The 17,373-nt window shown below is 63.4% G+C and overlaps 2 protein-coding genes across 2 annotated transcripts; both read left to right on the top strand.

The window, feature by feature from the left end:
• Positions 1 to 1,147: 1,147 nt before the first annotated feature.
• LOC119847235 (Myb related transcription factor, partner of profilin) lies at positions 1,148 to 4,963 on the top strand. The gene is made up of 2 exons (XM_038381831.2): positions 1,148 to 1,992; positions 3,180 to 4,963. The coding sequence occupies exons 1-2, from the start codon at positions 1,560 to 1,562 to the stop codon at positions 3,845 to 3,847; spliced, it is 1,101 nt and encodes a 366-aa protein (XP_038237759.1). The 5' UTR covers positions 1,148 to 1,559; the 3' UTR covers positions 3,848 to 4,963.
• Positions 4,964 to 6,972: 2,009 nt separating this feature from the next.
• Positions 6,973 to 10,990, top strand: IRF2BP1 (interferon regulatory factor 2 binding protein 1). Its single transcript, XM_043501371.1, has 2 exons — positions 6,973 to 9,984; positions 10,067 to 10,990. Exon 1 carries the CDS (start codon positions 7,110 to 7,112, stop codon positions 8,904 to 8,906), a length of 1,797 nt encoding a protein of 598 aa, XP_043357306.1. The 5' UTR covers positions 6,973 to 7,109; the 3' UTR covers positions 8,907 to 9,984; positions 10,067 to 10,990.
• The last annotated feature ends 6,383 nt before the right edge of the window (positions 10,991 to 17,373 follow it).

Raw genomic sequence — 17,373 nt, 5'->3', positions numbered from 1 at the left:
TGCCTGAGTCTGCTGAGAGCCTGAGCCCCTCGCTGTGGGGAAAGCTGCCCCAGGCATCCCAATGAGAGGCTGACTCCCAGTCCCACTGCTCCCAGGGCCTGGACAACCCCACCCCAGCAGAGGACTCTGTGCAGAGCAGGAGAGGAAGAGCACTTGGAGTCAAGCTCCATGCGCCCATCGGCTGTTGCGGTAAACACTGGCCCCCTCGGCGGCCCAGTGCCCCCACCTCGCTGGGATGGAGAGAGGAGCTTGGGTGTGGGGAGTGGAAAGTCCCCTTTGTCCCTGGCCATTGCTGCTGCTCTCCTGAGGCTCAGGAGCTTCTGTTGGGGGCAGGGTGAATCTTGCAGCCCCATCCCCCATGAAGCCTGGTGAACCCCTCACCAGTGGGGAGATAACAGGGGACCCTAAAAGAGACCCTAGACCTAGCCCGCTTCCTTACCTCTTCTCCCCAGGACTGCTCCTTCTCTGACCCGCCTTCCCTCCCCACAGGAAATGCCTGGGTCCAACAGGCAGCCAGAGACAAAAGGGGGCAGGGTATGGAGCTAGCTAGCTAGAGGCGGTGTGTGGAGATAGATAGATGGGTGTATGGGGATGAATGGATGGTTAGATCAGGTGGGTGGATAGATAGATAGATAGATAGATAGATAGATAGATAGAGGGGGTGTATGGGGATAGATTAGATAGATGGATAGATAGATAGAGAGGGTGTGTGGGGAAGGATGGATGGTTAGATGGGGTGTATGGGGGTAGATAAATAGATAGATAGAGGGGTGTGTGGAGATAGATAGATCGATAGATAGATAGATGTCTGGGGATGGATGGTTAGATCGGATGTATAGATAGAGAGGGTTGTGTGTGGGGATGGATGGATGGTTAGATGGGGTGTATGGGGGTAGATAGATAGAGGGGGGTGTGGAGATAGATAGATAGAGGGGTGTATGGGGATGGATGGTTAGATGGGGTGTATGGATAGATGTGTGGGGAGGAATAGCTCAATGGATCGATCACTGTGGAGACTTTCCCACCCCACTTGAGGCTGGGGAGCAGCCCTCCCCCCGCATTGCCAGGCTGCATCCTCCAGCCTGCGGTGGTGGGGGGAGGAAGGACTGGCAGGGGGTCCCAGCCAGGGTTGCTACGGAAACCGAGCGCCCTTGGCCTGCTGGGAGCAGGGCTGGGAGTGAGCATGCCCGGTGCCGGGGAATGGGAGGGGACGGAGGCAGCCGGGCAGAGGAAGGACAGGGGAGGCTGGCGCCGGGCTGCAGCAGGGGCCAGAGTGGGCAGGAGCGCGCATTGCGGAGTGGGGGGGGGGCACAGACACCCCTCCCCAGCAGAGTGGGGGGCTCGGCTGCATGCCAGGGAGGGAAGGGAGCAGCGGAGAGGAGGTCAGACTAGATGATCATGATGGTCCCTTCTGGCCATAAAGTCTCTGAGTCTCTGAGATCTGCAGGGCACTGTCTTGCCTGGCACCGTGCCCCCTTCCTCTAGCACCACCTCGCCGTGCAGGGTATCCACGCCCTCCGGGGACCCCTCCAGCTACCCCTCCCCACTCGGCGCCAGGCATGCCCGGGGACGCCGAGGAGATCACCCGTCTGCGCAAGCCCCGCTTCTCCTACGAGGAGAACCAGATCCTGATCCAGGAGGTGCGCGCCCACTACGCCAAGCTGTATGGCGCCCAGAGCCGGCAGGTGACGGTCGCCGAGCGCCGGCGCGTCTGGGAGGGCATCGCCGCCAAGATCAACACCATCACCAGCTGGAAGCGGACGGGCCAGGAGGTGCAGAAGCGCTGGAATGACTTCAAGCGGCGCACCAAGGAGAAGCTGGCGCGGGTGCCCCACTCCACCCAGGGCGCTGGGGGAGCAGCTGCCAGCGAGGAGACCTTCTCGGCAGAGGAGGAAACCATCTTCGCCATCCTGGGGCCCGGAGTGATGATGGGGCCCGGCAGGGCGGAGCAGCACCCCGCAGACTTCGCCCACAGATATCACCATAGCTCTGGTGAGTGCCCGCCCCAGGACGGGAACGTGCCACCCATCGGTGGGCAGGGCTGACTCCCCCAGCCAGGGACACCGGTACCACCAGATCTAGGGGGGCTTGGTAACAGCCCCTCATGAACCAGACAGTAATTGGGGGATTGGAGGGAGCACTTGGAGCTGTGTCGCCTCACACGGGGCTACCAAGCTAAGCACCGTGGGGTACAGTCAGAGCTGAGAGAGCCTGTCTGGTGCCAAGGGAAACCCAGGTGCTGCAGGGTGGGAGCTTAGTAGGGGGCACTCTCCCCTCGCCGTCAGTCCTGACCCCAATGTCCCAGTGCAGCACCAGGTGGGGGCCTCAGTAGGGGGGCACTCACAGCTCAGTGTCTGCGCTGACCCCAGTGGGGCACTAGGGGGCACTGTGCTGTAAGGAGCGTGACAGGGGCTCAGCACGGGGTGCTCTCCCCTCGGTCAGTGCTGACCCCTGTGGGGCACTAGGGGGCGCTGTGCTGCAGGGACAGGGGTCGGGAGGGGGGCTCTGTCCCCTGGCAGCCAGCCCCAGCCCCCCTGCGGTGTGAGGGGGTGGAGTGGGGCCCAGTAGGGGTGCACACACAGTCACTCACAGCGCCCCCTAGCACAACACTGGGGCAAGACAGAAACCTCGACTGACCCACTTGGCTGGCTGCTTCTCCCTGAGCTCCGCATGGGTGAGCCGAGCTTGGTGGGACTCATGCCATCTCTCAGTGGGGCGTGTCCTTCGGGGCACAGCTAGTTAATTAGTACTGACTGTGCCACCAACCTGCCCTGCTCCTCACAGCTCCACTGCCAGCTGCTGCCCCCTCTGGAATCAGAACCCAGGAGTCCTGGGCCCAGGCCACAGCGGGTGCAGGGCATAGGAGGTAGGGGCAGTTCAGCTCTGCTGAGGCAGCCACTTGTCCTGGCGACAGGACCCCCATCCCCTCTGGGAGCCAAGCAGGATGGGGTACCTGGAGGCAACCCCAGCTCCAGGACAACTTCAGGAGGGCTAATCCCTGGGGGACGGACGGGAGGGGTGGTTCCATCCCCCCCCCGGGGGGAATAGACCAGAGGGGACAGTCCCAGCCATCACTTCTGGGGAACAGATCCCACCCCTTGGGGGAGATACACACTTTGGGGAGCGACCTGCCCTGTGCCCAGAGCCCACAGCCGACGCTCTCTCTTTTCTCTTTCCAGAGACGCTGGCCGGGGGCAAGATCTCCTCCAGCCCTGAGCCCTCAGTCCAGCCCCCGTGCTGCGCCCTGGACGGGGTCCTGCTGCAGCCCAAGGAGCACGACTTGTCGGCGCCCCCCTCGGTGGAGCCCTCCCTTCAGATCGTGCGGCTGGCACCCTCGCCAGCCGGGCTGGGCTGCCGGCCCCACCGGGGACACTCGCCCATGGAGCAGCTGGGCAGGGAGCAGCCCCTGGGCTCCCCACCCCCCCGGCGCCGGCGTCCACACCCTGAGCCCTCGCTGGATCTCCTGGCTGCCCAGCGGGAGACGGCCGAGGCCATCCGCGACCTGACCTACACCATGCACCACAGCCTGGACCGTCTCACCAATGTGGTAGCTGCCCTCCTGCCCCTCCTCCCAGCCCAAGGACCTGGCCTGGGCACCCCCCACGGGGGCCTCTTCCACCAGCAGGCGCCCGTCGGCTCCCCACTGCCAGCGCCCCCCGCCAAGAGTCCACTCCCTGCTGAGACCTTCACCACCAAGGTGGAAATGTCCTCTGAAGTAGGGGAGAATGCGGGACAATCCCAAGGGGGCCTCCCCACCGAGGCCCCCTCCTGCTGCAGCTCCCCGCCACTGAAGCGAAGGAAGGGGATCCCCACTCGGAAGCGTAGGGGGCGCTGGAAGAATCTGTGAATCCCCAGAGCCTGGGGATTCCCCCATGGAGGATCCTGCCCCCCAAAGTAGGCGGGTGCAGGGCACCAGCCACGGGACAGTGAGAGTTCAGTCACTTGAAGGGAAATTCTCCTGCAGCCCCCCCACCCCGAATCTGATCATCCCACATACCCCATGGCGCAGAGGATGCCCCGTCTGCTCTAACAGAGAGTGATTCCCCCTCCACCCCCGGGCTTTGCTACAATGGATGAGCTGAGTGGTCAGCAAAGCCCTGGCAAAAGGGCTGAATGTATCTGCAGCTGGAAGTCGGAGACTGCCACATCCTCTGCCCCAGCTCTGCCGGTGACCCTCAATCCCAACCCACAGGCTCCCCCCAGCTTTGCCAGTGCCCTTCACTCCAGACCCACAGCCCCCTGCCAGCCCAGCCCTGGGCTCCCCCTGCCAGCTCTGCCTGTGCCCCTCACTCCCGACCCACAGTCCATCTGCTACTCCTGTAACTGGCCAATGCCACTAAATTGTGTCCAGGCAGGGGCAGGTTTATAACATGGATAAACACTGTCCAGGAGTCAGGTGAGATCCCCAACCCACAGGCCAGGACTGAGCCCCAGGCCAGGGAGAGGCGATTGTTGCCTTCCTCTGGGGTCCCCTTTCATTTCTGTGTCTGTCTTGGTGCTGCCCTGGAGGGATCCGACAACACAACCCTGCCCCATGCCCCAAGGTTGGGATCTGTGTCCAGGCTTCAGATTCCAGCTCTGGGTTCAGATTCAGTGTCCAGCCCAAGGTTTGGGGACCCTCTTGGGGGTCCCACAGTCTCCCCCCCCTCCCCAAGGACAGACCACGGGGCTGGAGGGCTTTTATACCCCTGCTAGCAAGGGGCCGGGGAGCAAGGGGTTAACGGCTCGAGTGTGTGTATGTGGGGGGGATTTCAGCCCACATGACCGGAGGGGGAGGGGTGTCAGATCTAGTCCATCCTTCCTGCGTCACATCCCCTAGAGGTCACCCAAAGGGGGGATAGCAGCAGACACCCCAGGGCCCCTGCCTGGGAAGGCCCCGCTCGGGGGTGCCCGTTTGCACCCCTTGGTCCAGACACACCCCTCCCCTCCCCCGGGACACGCAATAAACTATTTTCATACTGAACCCTACGACCTGTGGGGCGTCTTCGGGGGAGGGGGAACTGCTGGGGGGGGGCTATTGATGTATTGCCGCAGGTACCCTCTGATCTCACCAGAGAGCAGCCTCATCCGCCACCCCTCCCTCCACATCCCGGCCCAACCCTCCGTCCCTCCCTCCCCCCACACCTCTCCCTCCATCCCCCCTACAGACACCCCTCCATCCCGCCACCCCTCCCTCCACACCCCTGCCCAACTCCTCCGTCCCTCCCTCCCTCTATCCCTCCCCCCACATCTCTTCTTCCATCCCCCCTCCCTCTCCCCCACACCCCTCCATCCCTCCCCCCACACCTCTCCCTCCATCCCCCCTCCCTCTCCCCCACACCCCTCTATCCCTTCCCCCACACCTCTCTCTCCATCCCCCCTAGACACCCCTCCATCCCGCCACCCCTCCCTCCACACCCCTGCCCAACCCCTCTATCCCTCCCTCCCCCCCACACCTCGTCCTCCATCCCCCCTACAGACACCCCTCTATCCACCCCCACACCTCTTTATTCATCCCTCTCTGCTCTCTCCCTTCCCCATCCCTCCCTCACACACCACTACCCCACTCCTCCACCCCCCAACACCCCTCTAACCATTCTTCCATCCCCCACCCCTTTGTCCTTCCTTCCCCACACTCCCACATCAATCCAGCCCCCACCCCCTTTCTGCACCCCTCTCTCCACTACCCCACACAAATGCCATTCCCAGCCCCTCACCGGGGTATCTGGCCTCCAGCCCCTCCCAGGGACGGGGGCTGCGGTTGCAGCGGGCGGGCCGGTTCCTCCTCGGGGGCCGACCGGGTAGGGAGGGGGGGCACACGCGGATGGATCCTTCCCCACCCCCCGTTTCCCCCAGGCTGGGCCGGGTCCGCGGGGCGCCGCGCGGCCACGGGGGGGGCGCGGGGCATTCTGGGAATCGTAGTCCCTCTCGCACCCCCGTGGCAGGACCGAGCTATTAACCCTTCCGGGGCTGGAGCCCCGCCGGCCTTCCCAGCTAAGGCGAGAGGAAGTGGGGGCCGCGCCCCGCCGGGGCCAAACCCGTCCTGAAGGGGGGATGGGAGGAGAGAGAGAGAGGGAAGGTAGAAAGAAAGATGGATGGATGGATGAGTGTGAAAGGAAGGACGGACGGACGGACGGCAGAAGCTGGGTGCGAAGGGCCAGTGCCTGGGGCAGGGGTGACTCTGAGCCCCCAGGCACAGAAGAGGGAGGCTCTGTGTGTTTGGTGCCACGCGGTTAGCTGGGTCCCACCCCAGAGGTGGCTGCATTCAGGCCTCTATTCCGCCCCGCCCCCGCTCCTTGGAAGGCGCCAGTCGGAAACCCCCGTCCCCCTCTCATTTACTGCCTGGCCCCCTCCCCGCCCCCTGCTGGGGCAAACCGTGGGTGTAGGGGGGCTTTCGCCATCCAGAGCCTCCGGGGGGGGCGTGGCTCCAGCCCCTCAGCTGTGGGGGAGGGGCGGTGTCAAACCAGCTGGGATTGAAGCGGGGAGCCCCTGGGTTGCTGCTCTCACTGTGCGATCTGTTGGGGACAGCCTCAGTGCGATGCGGGCCGGCGACTGGGAGCCAGGATGCCAGGGTTCTATCTCTGGCTCTGGATGAGGGGTGGGGTCTAGTGGTTGTGGGGCGGGGCTGGGAGCCAGGACACCTGGGTTCTATTCCTGACTTTGGAAGGGGAACGGGAGCTAGGCCCCGGCTCTGCCACTGACTCACTGGGTGACCCTGGTCAAATCCCTTTGCTGCGCCAGGCCTCAGTTTCCCCCCTTAGTGTGACACGCCCGGGAGAGGAAACTGCACCAAAACATTCATTCACAACATCCTTAACCACCCTGGATGGGCTCTCGCCAATGGCCCGTACTCCCGCAGGCGGGGGGAGGGGTCCGGCTGATGACCCCAGGCCCAGGCGGGGGAGGGGCCCCAGCCAGGCACGCGCCCCTTTAAGACGGCCCCGGCGGGCGGGACTACATGTCCCAGCAGGCGCCGCGGCGGAGTTATGTAAGTTTCTCCATGAGCAGGGCAGCAGCCGCAGCGGGCGGCGGAGCGGCGGGGGAGCGCGGATCGGGCCGCTCCTAGGCTGCGCGGGGCCCTGCGCGGGGCGCGCAAGGCGCGAGGGGGCGGCGGCGGCGGCGGCGGCACCATGGCCGCGGTGCAGGCGTCCCGCCGGCAGTGGTGCTACTTGTGCGACCTGCCCAAGATGCCGTGGGCCATGATCTGGGATTTCAGCGAGGCCGTGTGCCGGGGCTGCGTGAACTTCGAAGGGGCCGATCGCATCGAGTTCCTCATCGAGACGGCGCGGCAGCTCAAGCGCAGCCACGCCATGCAGGACGCCCGCTCGCCGGGGCCCCAGGCCGTCAAGCATGCCAAGGACGGAGGGCCCCTGGAGAGGGCCGGGCTGGAGCGCTACGAGCGGGCCCGGGGACCCGGCGACTACACCCTCAGCCCCCGGCTGCCCAACGGCTTGGCCCGGGCGGAGGATGGGGGGCCCGAAGGCAGCCGGCAGAGCCCCACCGCCCGGCGGGCGCTGATCGGCCCCGTGCCGCCCAGCTTGGGGCTGATGGGGGCCCCGCAGGGCTTGCTGGCCGCCGTGTCAGGGCTGGGGGCCCGGGGGCCTGGCTTGGGCTTGGCTGCCTCCTCGCCCCTCCTGGGGGAGCTGGGCAAGGCGCGGGGGCCCTACGGCGAATACGAGAAGCAGCGCAATGTGGAGTGCCTGGCCGAGCTGAGCGAGGCCCTGCGGGGCCGGGCAGAGGAGTGGCACGGCAAGCCCAAGGCGGTGCGGGAGCAGCTACTGGCCCTTTCGGCCTGTGCCCCCTTCAACGTGCGCTTCAAGAAGGACCACACGCTGGTGGGGCGTATCTTCGCCTTCGACGCTGCCCCCCGGCCCGGCTACGAGTTTGAGCTGAAGCTCTTCGTCGAGTACCCGTGTGGCTCGGGCAGCGTCTACGCCGGCGTCCTCGCCTTGGCCAAGCAGATGTTTCACGACTGCCTCAAGGACCCCGGCAAGGTGATCTCCTCCGGCTACAAGTACCTGGAATACGAGAAGCGCCACGGCACCGGGGACTGGCACCTGCTGGGGGAGCTCTTCACCGAGGGCGTCCGGTTCTTCCGGGACCCCCCGGCCCCCGAGGCCCTGCCCCAGCAGTTCCTAGACAGCAGCTGCGCCATGCTGCCCAGTGCCCTGGTGCGGGCCATGCCGCCCCGGGCCGTCATGCGGCGCCGCAAAGCCTCCCCGGAGCCGGAGGGCGAGGGGGGTGCGGCCGGCAAGCTGACAGGTGAGGAACAGCAGCAGAGACAGAACTGGCTTCCCCAAGGGTCTGCCGGGATCTACTCGCCGGGCATGGCTCACCTTGCCGTGCCCGCCGGCCAGGCCCCTGGGCCCGAGGGCGCCCTGCGCAATGACCCCTCGCCCATCACCGCACTGAAGAACGTTGCCGACGCCCTGGGAGCCGGGCAGTCGCCGAAGGACGCCAACCCCGTCCACTCCACCACGGCCCGGCAAAACAGCGCCAGCCCTGCCTCGCCCGCTGCTTCGACCCAGCACCGGCTGGTCCCACGCAATGGCGAACCTGGGCAGGCGTCTTCCTCATCCTCCTCATCCTCCGGGGCCCACTCGGCCAGCGGCACCGACTCAGCCGGCGCCCAGAGCACCCCCGATTCCTCGGGTGGCCCCAGCAGTGCCCCCCTGTGCTGCACCATCTGCCACGAGCGGCTGGAAGACACCCACTTTGTGCAGTGCCCGTCGGTACCCAGCCACAAGTTCTGCTTCCCTTGCTCCCGCGATTTCATCAAAGCCCAGGGGGCGGCCGGCGAGGTCTATTGCCCCAGCGGGGAGAAGTGCCCCCTGGCCGGCTCCAACGTGCCCTGGGCCTTCATGCAGGGAGAAATCGCCACCATCTTGGCCGGAGACGTGCGTGTCAAAAAGGAGCGTGATCCGTGAACCAAGAGCCGGGAGGGGGATCGTGGGGGGGGGGGGTCCCCCCTCGCCTGTGATCTGGGGGTCCCCTGGCAGCAAGAGGCCTCAGGAATAACTGGCGCTACAATTAACTTATTGCCCTTTTTAACCTTTCCCAGTCTGGGGCCCTGTATATAATCTATTTTTTAATATTTCCATAGCACTCTTATATATGAGGTCATATCTACATAACCGACTGGGGGGGGGGAATCGTGTGTGTTTGGGGGGAGATGGGAGGGTTTGCTACATAGCAGCATAAGGGGGATGGGGGTGGGAGTGGTAAGGGACGGAGCGAGGCCCCCTGTTTTGGGGCCACCCTGGAGACAGAATCTCTCTTTTCCGCCCCAGAGGGGACGCAACTGGGGCAGGAACTCCCTGCCTGTCTGCTAATGTGTCTCAGGCCTGGCAAGGCATCACCCCTGGAGTGAGGGTGCCATGTGTCAATCTCTGTGGCTCACTGGGGCTGCGGCTCCTGCCAGTCGACGGAAGCGGCTGAGAACCCACAAACTTGCTCCGTGCGAGGAGAGGGGAGAGGGATGTGAGCTTTGCCTGTCACGGATCTGGGTCTGGATCGGAGCTGGTACCCTCTAGAGAGGAAGGGGCCCCATATCCCATCCCTTGCTCGCTCGCTCTCCCAGCCAGGGAGGCAGTCCGGGCCTTGGGGCCAGACTGGGCATCTTGTTTAGCAGCTCAGCTCCTAGCATTCTGGGTTCCAAGTTTTGGGGAACTTTTCTTCCCCCCCTAGCCCCATAAGGGAGCCCCCCTTCCCCTGGGGAGAGCAGCACAAGGACCCTGTGAGTAGAAAGCCCGAGGGGAAGGGTGACCAGCTGTGCCTCCTTGCCACCCAGCTACCTGTGCCAGTCTGTTCACTCCTGACGTGTAGCCCCCTGCCAGTCCAGCCCTGTTACCAGCCCCCTGAGTTCTGCTGATGCCCCTCACTCCTGACCTGCTGCCCCCTGCCAGCCCAGCCCTGGTCTCCCCCCCAGCTCTGCTGGTACCCCTCACTCCTGACGTGTAGCCCCCTGCCAGTCCAGCCTTGTTTCCCCCGCCCCCAGCTCTGCCAGTGACCCTCACTCCCAACCCATAGCCCCCTGCCACCCCCCGTTCTAGCGCAGCCCTGTAACCCCCCTGCCCAGCTCTGTCAGTGCCCCTCACTCCTGACCTGCAGCCCCCTGCTAGGCCAGCCCTGGGCTCCCCCACTGGCTTGGCAGATGCCCCTCGCGCCCAACTTGCAGCCCGGCTGGGAGCCACGAGCAGAGGTTGCTTGGCTGAATGGTGCAGATGGGGGGGGAGTGAATGACACCCACCAGACTAATGTCACGTGAGCCCTCAGTAGCGCACAGAGTTACAGCTGAGCCCGCAGCGAGAACTAGCTCCTAACCCCCCATCCCCATTCCAATATTTCAGGTGCCAGTGCACAGCCAGTCCCCACTAATCCTTTCAAGTGGGGGGCTGGGAGTCAGGACTCCGGTTCAATTCCCTATGGGGCTAAAGCTGGGAAGACACTGCCCTGGAGAGATTTGAGGTTCCTGTTGTTTGAATGGGGGAACCCCAGCTTCCTTGGCCAGAGAAACAGTTTTGAGAGGAGATGGGGTTGATTTACAGTAGGGCCTTCCTTAATTGTTGATGATTGTAGGATCCAGGCTGTTTGGGAAGGAGACGGGGATGGCAGCCAGGATTCCTGGATTCCGTCCCCAGCTTGGGGATGGGAGTGGGGTCTAGTGGTTAGAGCAGGAGGCTGAGAGCCAGGGCGCCTGGGTTCTATCCAAGGCTTTGCTACAAGTTTGCCATGCAGCTGTGGGCTAGATACTTCACCTCTCCGTTTCCTCAGGTTCTTTCTGTCAAGTGGGGAGGCTGGCCCTGTAACTGCAGCCCTAGGCTGGCTGAGCAATGTCCCCCTTTGTCAGTGCTCCTCTTTCAGAGCCCCCCAGTAACAACCCAGGGGCACTCCTGAATCCCCATGACAACAAAGATCCTTGTGCAACCCTACAATAACAAACCGGCATCCCATGTTTCCAAGGACAAAATTCATAAGCCGTGGGGAAAAGGAAGAGCAGCAGTTCTGTGGGTGACCCCTCCCCTGGCTCCGCCAGCGGCCCCTTTATGGGGTCCTCGCTGATTTCCGGCCCCCACCCCCGCTACTGGATTTCCATCGTAGGCAACAAGCGTTCCTTGGTGGGCAGCGCAGCGATCTGAGACGGGCTGGACACCCTAGGGAGCTGGGAATAAGGGGGTGGGAGAGAGAAGTGCCTAGACCCCAGTTTCCAGGGGGGACTGACCCCCCGCCCCCTCCCCCACACAATGCACCCCGTGCTCCTTGGGGCAGGGGAATCTTCACACCAAAATGCTGAGCAGACACACATGGAAATGGGGCCATGTCCGAGGGGCTGTGTACTGGGGGCACCCCATGGTGTGGGTGGGCCAAAGGTAGAAAGGGTCTTGGGTGGGGGAATAGAAGATTCCCCCTCTTTTAACTGCTCCCCTGTCATGCCTGGCTTGGGGGCCCCATGGATCTGTCCCCACCTGGCTTGGGGGCCTAATGGGGCTGTGCCTTGGCTGGGAGGTTATTCGGGGGGAGATTCTTGCGGGGGAGGTCCCACTGGGTCTCCCTGCCATGCCTGGACCCAGCGGGATGGGCCAGGGAGGCTCCTATGGGCGCAGTGGGGGAGCAGGTGTTGGGAGAGGGGAGTGTAGGATACGGGGGGGTGTCTGGTGGGGGGACGCTCCCAGCTTCAGGCACCTCTGGGGTTTGGGGGGGGAATCAAATCAGCTTGCGATTCTCTTTGTTTTTTGTCAATAAACTGATTCTTCTGTTTGTTTTTGTTTAAAGAGCAGGTTGGCTGGTTCTTCGGCGGGGGGGCAGCAGGGAGGGGGGCTTTCCTGGGGGGGACGAGGACAGTTGCCAGGGCAGTAACAGGATTGGGGGGGGGAATGAAACAGATCCTGGGAACTCCCCTACCTTGTACCTGGGATATGTTCAGTTTTAAGGAGCTAAGTCGGAGGGGAGGGGGGTTGGGCAGTGTTTGCATGGGAGTCCCTCGAGGGGGAAATTCCAGGTGCTGCAGGGAGCAGCACGGGGGGCTCAGCAGGGGGCGCTCTCCCCTGGCTCTTGGTGCCAGCCCCAATCCCCTGGTGCAGTGCTAGGGGGCGCTGTGCCTCAGGGAGCAGGATAGACTCAAGGGTTAGTGCACAGGGCTGGGAGTCAGGACTCCTGGGTTCCTTTCCCGACTCTACCACTGACCTGCTCTGAGCTGGGCAAGTCCTTTCCATCCTCTGGGTCTCGTGGGCCCATCTGCCCCGGGGGCTGTTCTGAGCGTGGAGATCCTAGAATCCCAGGGCAGCCTTGGCCTCTCCCTGTACTGGGACAGTGCATGGGGCCTGCCCCTCATCTACCCCAATCCCTCTGGGGCCCAGGGCTAGGAAATCTGGTTACGTTTGGTGCCAGGAATCAGTCCCACAGATGGTGCCAGCGAGACAGCCCTGTGGCCCAACTGCCCCCGGCTTCCCACTTGCTGCCCCTGCCCGGGAGGGACCCCCACAGCCAAAAGGGGGGCTCGGGACCCCGGGGCCTGTTCAGTCCTCAGTGGCTCTACTGGGGCTGCCAAGGAGGGACCTGGCTAGTGCCAGTGAGGGGGGTGCATCCCTCCTGAGCCGGCCAGTGTCCCACCCTGGGGCTGTATGGGAGCCAGTGCCCCCTAGAGGGGAAAGGCCCCATGCACCATTCCCTGCCCCAGCCAGTCCCTGCCCAGGGGCTCTATCCGCAGGACACTGGGCATGATCCCCCCCCATTTCTCCGACCCCTGGGTTGGCTTGGTCCCTGGGTGCTGGCTCGGGCAGGGTGCAAGGGCCCATTGCAGTGACCCAGTCAGTCAGCAGGGGGAGCAAGTCTCATGTATCTCCAGATGTCAGCAAGTGTCGCTGCAACAGCTGGGGTCGGGCAAAGAACAACCCATCTCCTGCCTTGTATGGGGCTGCAGGGGCCCTGCACTGGGGGCCGGACAGGCCCATGGTTCTGATCTGTGGGCTGGATATGGGGCCGGACAGGCCCTGGCTCTGATCCGGGGTGTGGATGTGGGGCTAGATGGGTCTGAGGCTCAGATCTGGGGGGTGGATCTGGGGCTAGATGAGTCCTGGCTTTGATCTCTGGGCTGAATACAGGGCTGGATGGGCCTGTGGCTCTGATCTGGGGGGTGGATACGGGGCTCGATGGACTGATGGCTCTGATCCCGGGGGGCGGGGGGTGAATACGGGGCTGGATGGGCGCTGGCTCTGATCCGGGGGTGGATACTGGGCTAGTTGGGCTGGTGGCTCTGATCCGGGGGTGGGTCCGGGGCTGGATGAGCCCGTGGCTCTGATCCGGAGCATTTCCTTGTGGGGCGACAAGGAGGCAAGCCGGAGGTGGGAGAGGTCTCTGAGTAGGGTTGCCAACTGTCTAATTGCACAAACCCAAACACCCTTGCCCCACCCACTGCCCTTTCCCTAAGGCCCCGCCCCTGCTCACTCCACCCCCATTTCTCTGTTGCTCACTCTCCCCCACCCTCATTCACTTTCACTGGGCTGGGGCAGGGGGTTGGGGTGCAGGAGTGGGAGTGGGCTTGGGGCAAGGGGCCGAGGGGTTCAGAGTATGGGAGGGGGTTCCAGGCTGAGCCTAGGGTCAGGGATTTGGGGTGTGGGAGGGGACGTCAGGCTGGGGCAGGGGGGTTGGGGTGCAGGAGGAGATGCAGGTTTTGGGAGGGAGTTTGGGTGGGGGAGGGGGCTTTGGGATGAGCCTGGGGCAGGGGGTTGGGGTGCAGGAAGGGGTTCAGGGTGTGAGCTCTGGGAGGGAGTTTGGGTGCAGGAGGGGGTTCAGAGATGGGGCGTGGGCTCTGGGAGGGAGTTTGGGTGTGGGAGGGGGCTGAGGCAGGGCATTGGGGTACAGGAGGGGGTTCAGGGCTGGGGCAGGGCATTGGGGTGCAGGAGGTGGTGCGGGCTCTCGGTGGGAGTTTGGGGTGTGGAGGGGGCTGTGGGCTGAGCCTGGGGCAGGGGGTTGGGATGCGGGAGGGTGTTCGGGGTGCGGGTTCTGGGAAGGAGTTTGGATGAGGGCGAGGGCTCGGGTAGGGGTGTGTGGGATCTGGCCCAACAGCACTTTCCTCAGGCAGTTCCTGGAAGCGGCTGGCATGTCTGGCAGCAGCTCCTAGACTCGGGTGGCCAGGAGGTCCTGCGCACTGCCCTGCCTGCAGGCACTGCCCCTGCAGCTCCCATTGGCCGTGGTTCCCCATTCCCAGCCAATGGGAGCTGCAGAGTTGGCATTCGGGGCGGGGGCAACACGCTCTGTGGAGACCCACTGGCTGTGCCTCCTAGGAGTCGCTGCCAGACATGCCAGCCGCTTTTGGAAGCCGCGCGGGGCCAGGGCAGGAAGGGACCCTGTCTTAGCCCTAACAACGAGGCGTCCTTGTGGCACCTTAGAGACTAACAAATTTATTTGGGCATAAGCATTTGTGGGCTAAAACCCACTTCATCAGATGCATGGAGTGGAAAAAACAGTAGGCAGTATAAATACACAGCACATGAAAAGATGGGAGTTTCCTTACCAAGTGGAGGGGTCAGTGCTAACAAGGCCAATTCAATTAGGGTGGATGTGGCCCATTACCAACAGTTGACAAGAAGGGGTGAATATCAACAGAGGGAAAATTACTCTTTGTAGTGACTCAGCCACTTCCAGTCTTTATTCAGGCCTAATTTGATGGTCTCCTGTTTGCAAATTAATTCCAGTTCTGCAGTTTCTCTTTGGAGTCTGTTTTTGAAGGTTTTTTGTTGAAGAATTGCCACTTTTAAGTCTGTTATTGAGAGTCCAGGGAGCTTGAAGTGTTCTTTGACTGGTTTTTGAATGTTACAATTCTTGATGACTGATTTGTGTCCATTTATTCTTTTGCGTAGAGACTGTCCGGTTTGGCCAATGTACATGGCAGAGGGGCATTGCTGACACATGATGACATATATCACATTGGTAGATGTGTAGGTGAACGAGCCCCTGATGATGTGGCTGATGTGGTTAGACCCTATGATGGTGTCCCCTGAATAGATATGCGGACAGAGGTGGCACCAGAGCTTGTTGCAGGGATTGGTTAGTGTTGCTGTTGTGTGGTGTGTCTAGTTGCTGGTGAGTATTTACTTCAGTTTGGGGGCTGTCTGTAAGCAAGGACTGGCCTGTCTCCCAAGGTCTGTGAGAGTGAGGGATCGTCCTTCAGGATAGGTTGTAGATCCTCGATGATGGGTTGGAGAGGTGCTGAAGGTGATGGCTAGTGTCGTTCTATTACTTTCTTTGTTGGGCTTGTCCTGTAGTAGGTGACTTCTTAGCCCCGCTGCACCACTGGACTTTTAGCAGCCTAAAATCTCCCAGATTGGCTTCAGTAGCCTCCAGGAGATTGAGCTCGATTCCGGGAGACTCCTGGCCAAACCGGAAGGGTTGGCGACCCTAGCTCCCAGCTGCGCTGCCAGGGAGTCCCGTGGCCCTTCGAGCCCGACTGGCATGGGGCTGTGGGCCTGGCATCGGCCCTGCGCTGTCCCACACGTCCCAGGGCTGCAGCTGCAAGAGCCCGGAGGGCAGGACTGTTTTGGGTGTGGCTGTATCTGCTGCTGGCCACTCCAGCCTGTCCGTGGGGCGAGAAAGAGACTCCCCACCCTCTGCCGCTTCCCTCGCCTGGCTGCTGGGGCTGGCCCCAGTGCGGCGCTAGGACCTTGTGCTGGTGGTGCCAGCTCCCCCCATTGCCTTGGGCCATGCCGCAGCCAGGGCTGCCCAGTTCCCCATAGTGCCGGCCGTGCCGCAGTGGGGTGGGGCCCACGGAGTGCCAGGGGCCAGGCCGGGCAGGGACTATGCGATAAGCCCCAGGAACTGGTGATAAAGGTGACTGCACCCTCCTGCCCAGCTGTGCCACTCCCCCACCCCACCCAGCACGTCCGCCCAGCCCGGCTGGGGGGGTGAGTCAAAGATGGCCAGAGTCGGGTTCCCCTCCCAACCCCATGCCCGTCCTGCCCCCTGCTCTGCCCCCCTCCTCCCTGCCAGCTTGGTGTTGTTCTGGGTGCGTTCCCCCTCCCACCCTCAGTGCCCCTGCCCCAGTGCTGGGGTCTGGACAGGGACCCCCCCAATCCACTCCCCTGGGGCTGAGACCCCCCCCGGATACTGACACTGCCCCACAGCCACAGTAACGTCTGCAGGGGGCTTTGAGATCCACAGGGGAAAATTCCCCCCCTCCCCAGCTCTTCCCCCACCTCCTCCCCTGCCCCTCTGGAGCTCACCCCCCACTCCCCCCGCATGAGGGGCCAGTCTCAATCTGAGCCGCTTTCCCCCATGGCAGCTGACACCCCCCCAGCTCTGGTCTCCCCTGTGATCTGCTGGGCAGGGATGGGGCTGATGGGCAAGGCCCCTGGAGGGGACTGGGTCTCCCAGGGATTGCTCCCCTGCTGAGCTAGAGGGGGCCTGGATAGACACCCCCCCGACATCTAGCTGTGACCCCCCTACCCTCATCCACACCAGCAGGATGGGGGGAGCAATGGAGGGTGATGTGGGGGACTCTGAGCTGTGGCAGGGGGATGGAAGGGGCCTAAGCCATGAAAGGGAACATGTGGGGGGGTCACAACAGTGCAGGAGGGTGGAAAGGTGGGGGGGGTCGGGACTATGCGGGGGGGTGTTGGGGGATATTGGCTCTGTACCCCCAAACCTGTGTCCCCCTCCCACAGTGTCCGTCTGCCCCCCGTCAGGCATCCCCCTGACTTCAGGCTAGACCCTGCTCTGTTCCTGCATCCGCTACCCAGCTCCAGCGAGGGCCCACACCGGCCCCGCTCTGCCCCTCGGCAGGAGGTCAGGAGCACCTGGGACAGAGCACCGCGGGCACACAGCCCGGCTGTGCTGGCGGATGCCATCTGACTCCTCTGCTCCAGCGACGTGGCGAACGGGAGCTGCCTGCCCCTGGCCTGCCCCATCCACGGGGCCTTCTGTGCCCCCCCAGCCTGGCAAAGCGGGCCCGCCCCTTGGCACAAAGCTGGCCAGTTCTCAGAGCCCGTCCTCCCCCGCTCGCTGTAGGTTCATGGTGCTTCAGGACAGAAGGGGCCATCAGATCGTCTAGTTCCCCCTTCGCTACACCCCAGGCCAGTGAATTGGCCCCTGTACGGAGCCCAACCACTTGTGTGTGACTCTGGCATTTCTTCCCCAACAACTCCAGATGGAGACTCCACCGCTCCCTGTGCAGCTGGTTAGCCTTGGCCCCCCTCCCTCCTGTGCTGACCCACTGCCAGGAGCCAGCGCCAGCGCAGGGGGCAGAGTTCAGGCTGGGCTGCGGGGGTGGCATGTACCTGGTTTGCGAGGTTCATGTTTAGCTGCTTTCCACCTTGTGGAAGGAGACAAGACACCACTGAGCAAACTGACCAACGTTATGGGGCGTGTAATAGATAGATAGATAGAAAGGGTGGATGGGGA

The sequence above is a fragment of the Dermochelys coriacea genome, chromosome 23 (assembly GCF_009764565.3).
Source record: "Dermochelys coriacea isolate rDerCor1 chromosome 23, rDerCor1.pri.v4, whole genome shotgun sequence".
NCBI lineage: Eukaryota > Metazoa > Chordata > Testudines > Dermochelyidae > Dermochelys > Dermochelys coriacea.
Note: the sequence above shows the minus strand (reverse complement) of the source record. Positions and strands in the feature narration are given on the sequence as shown.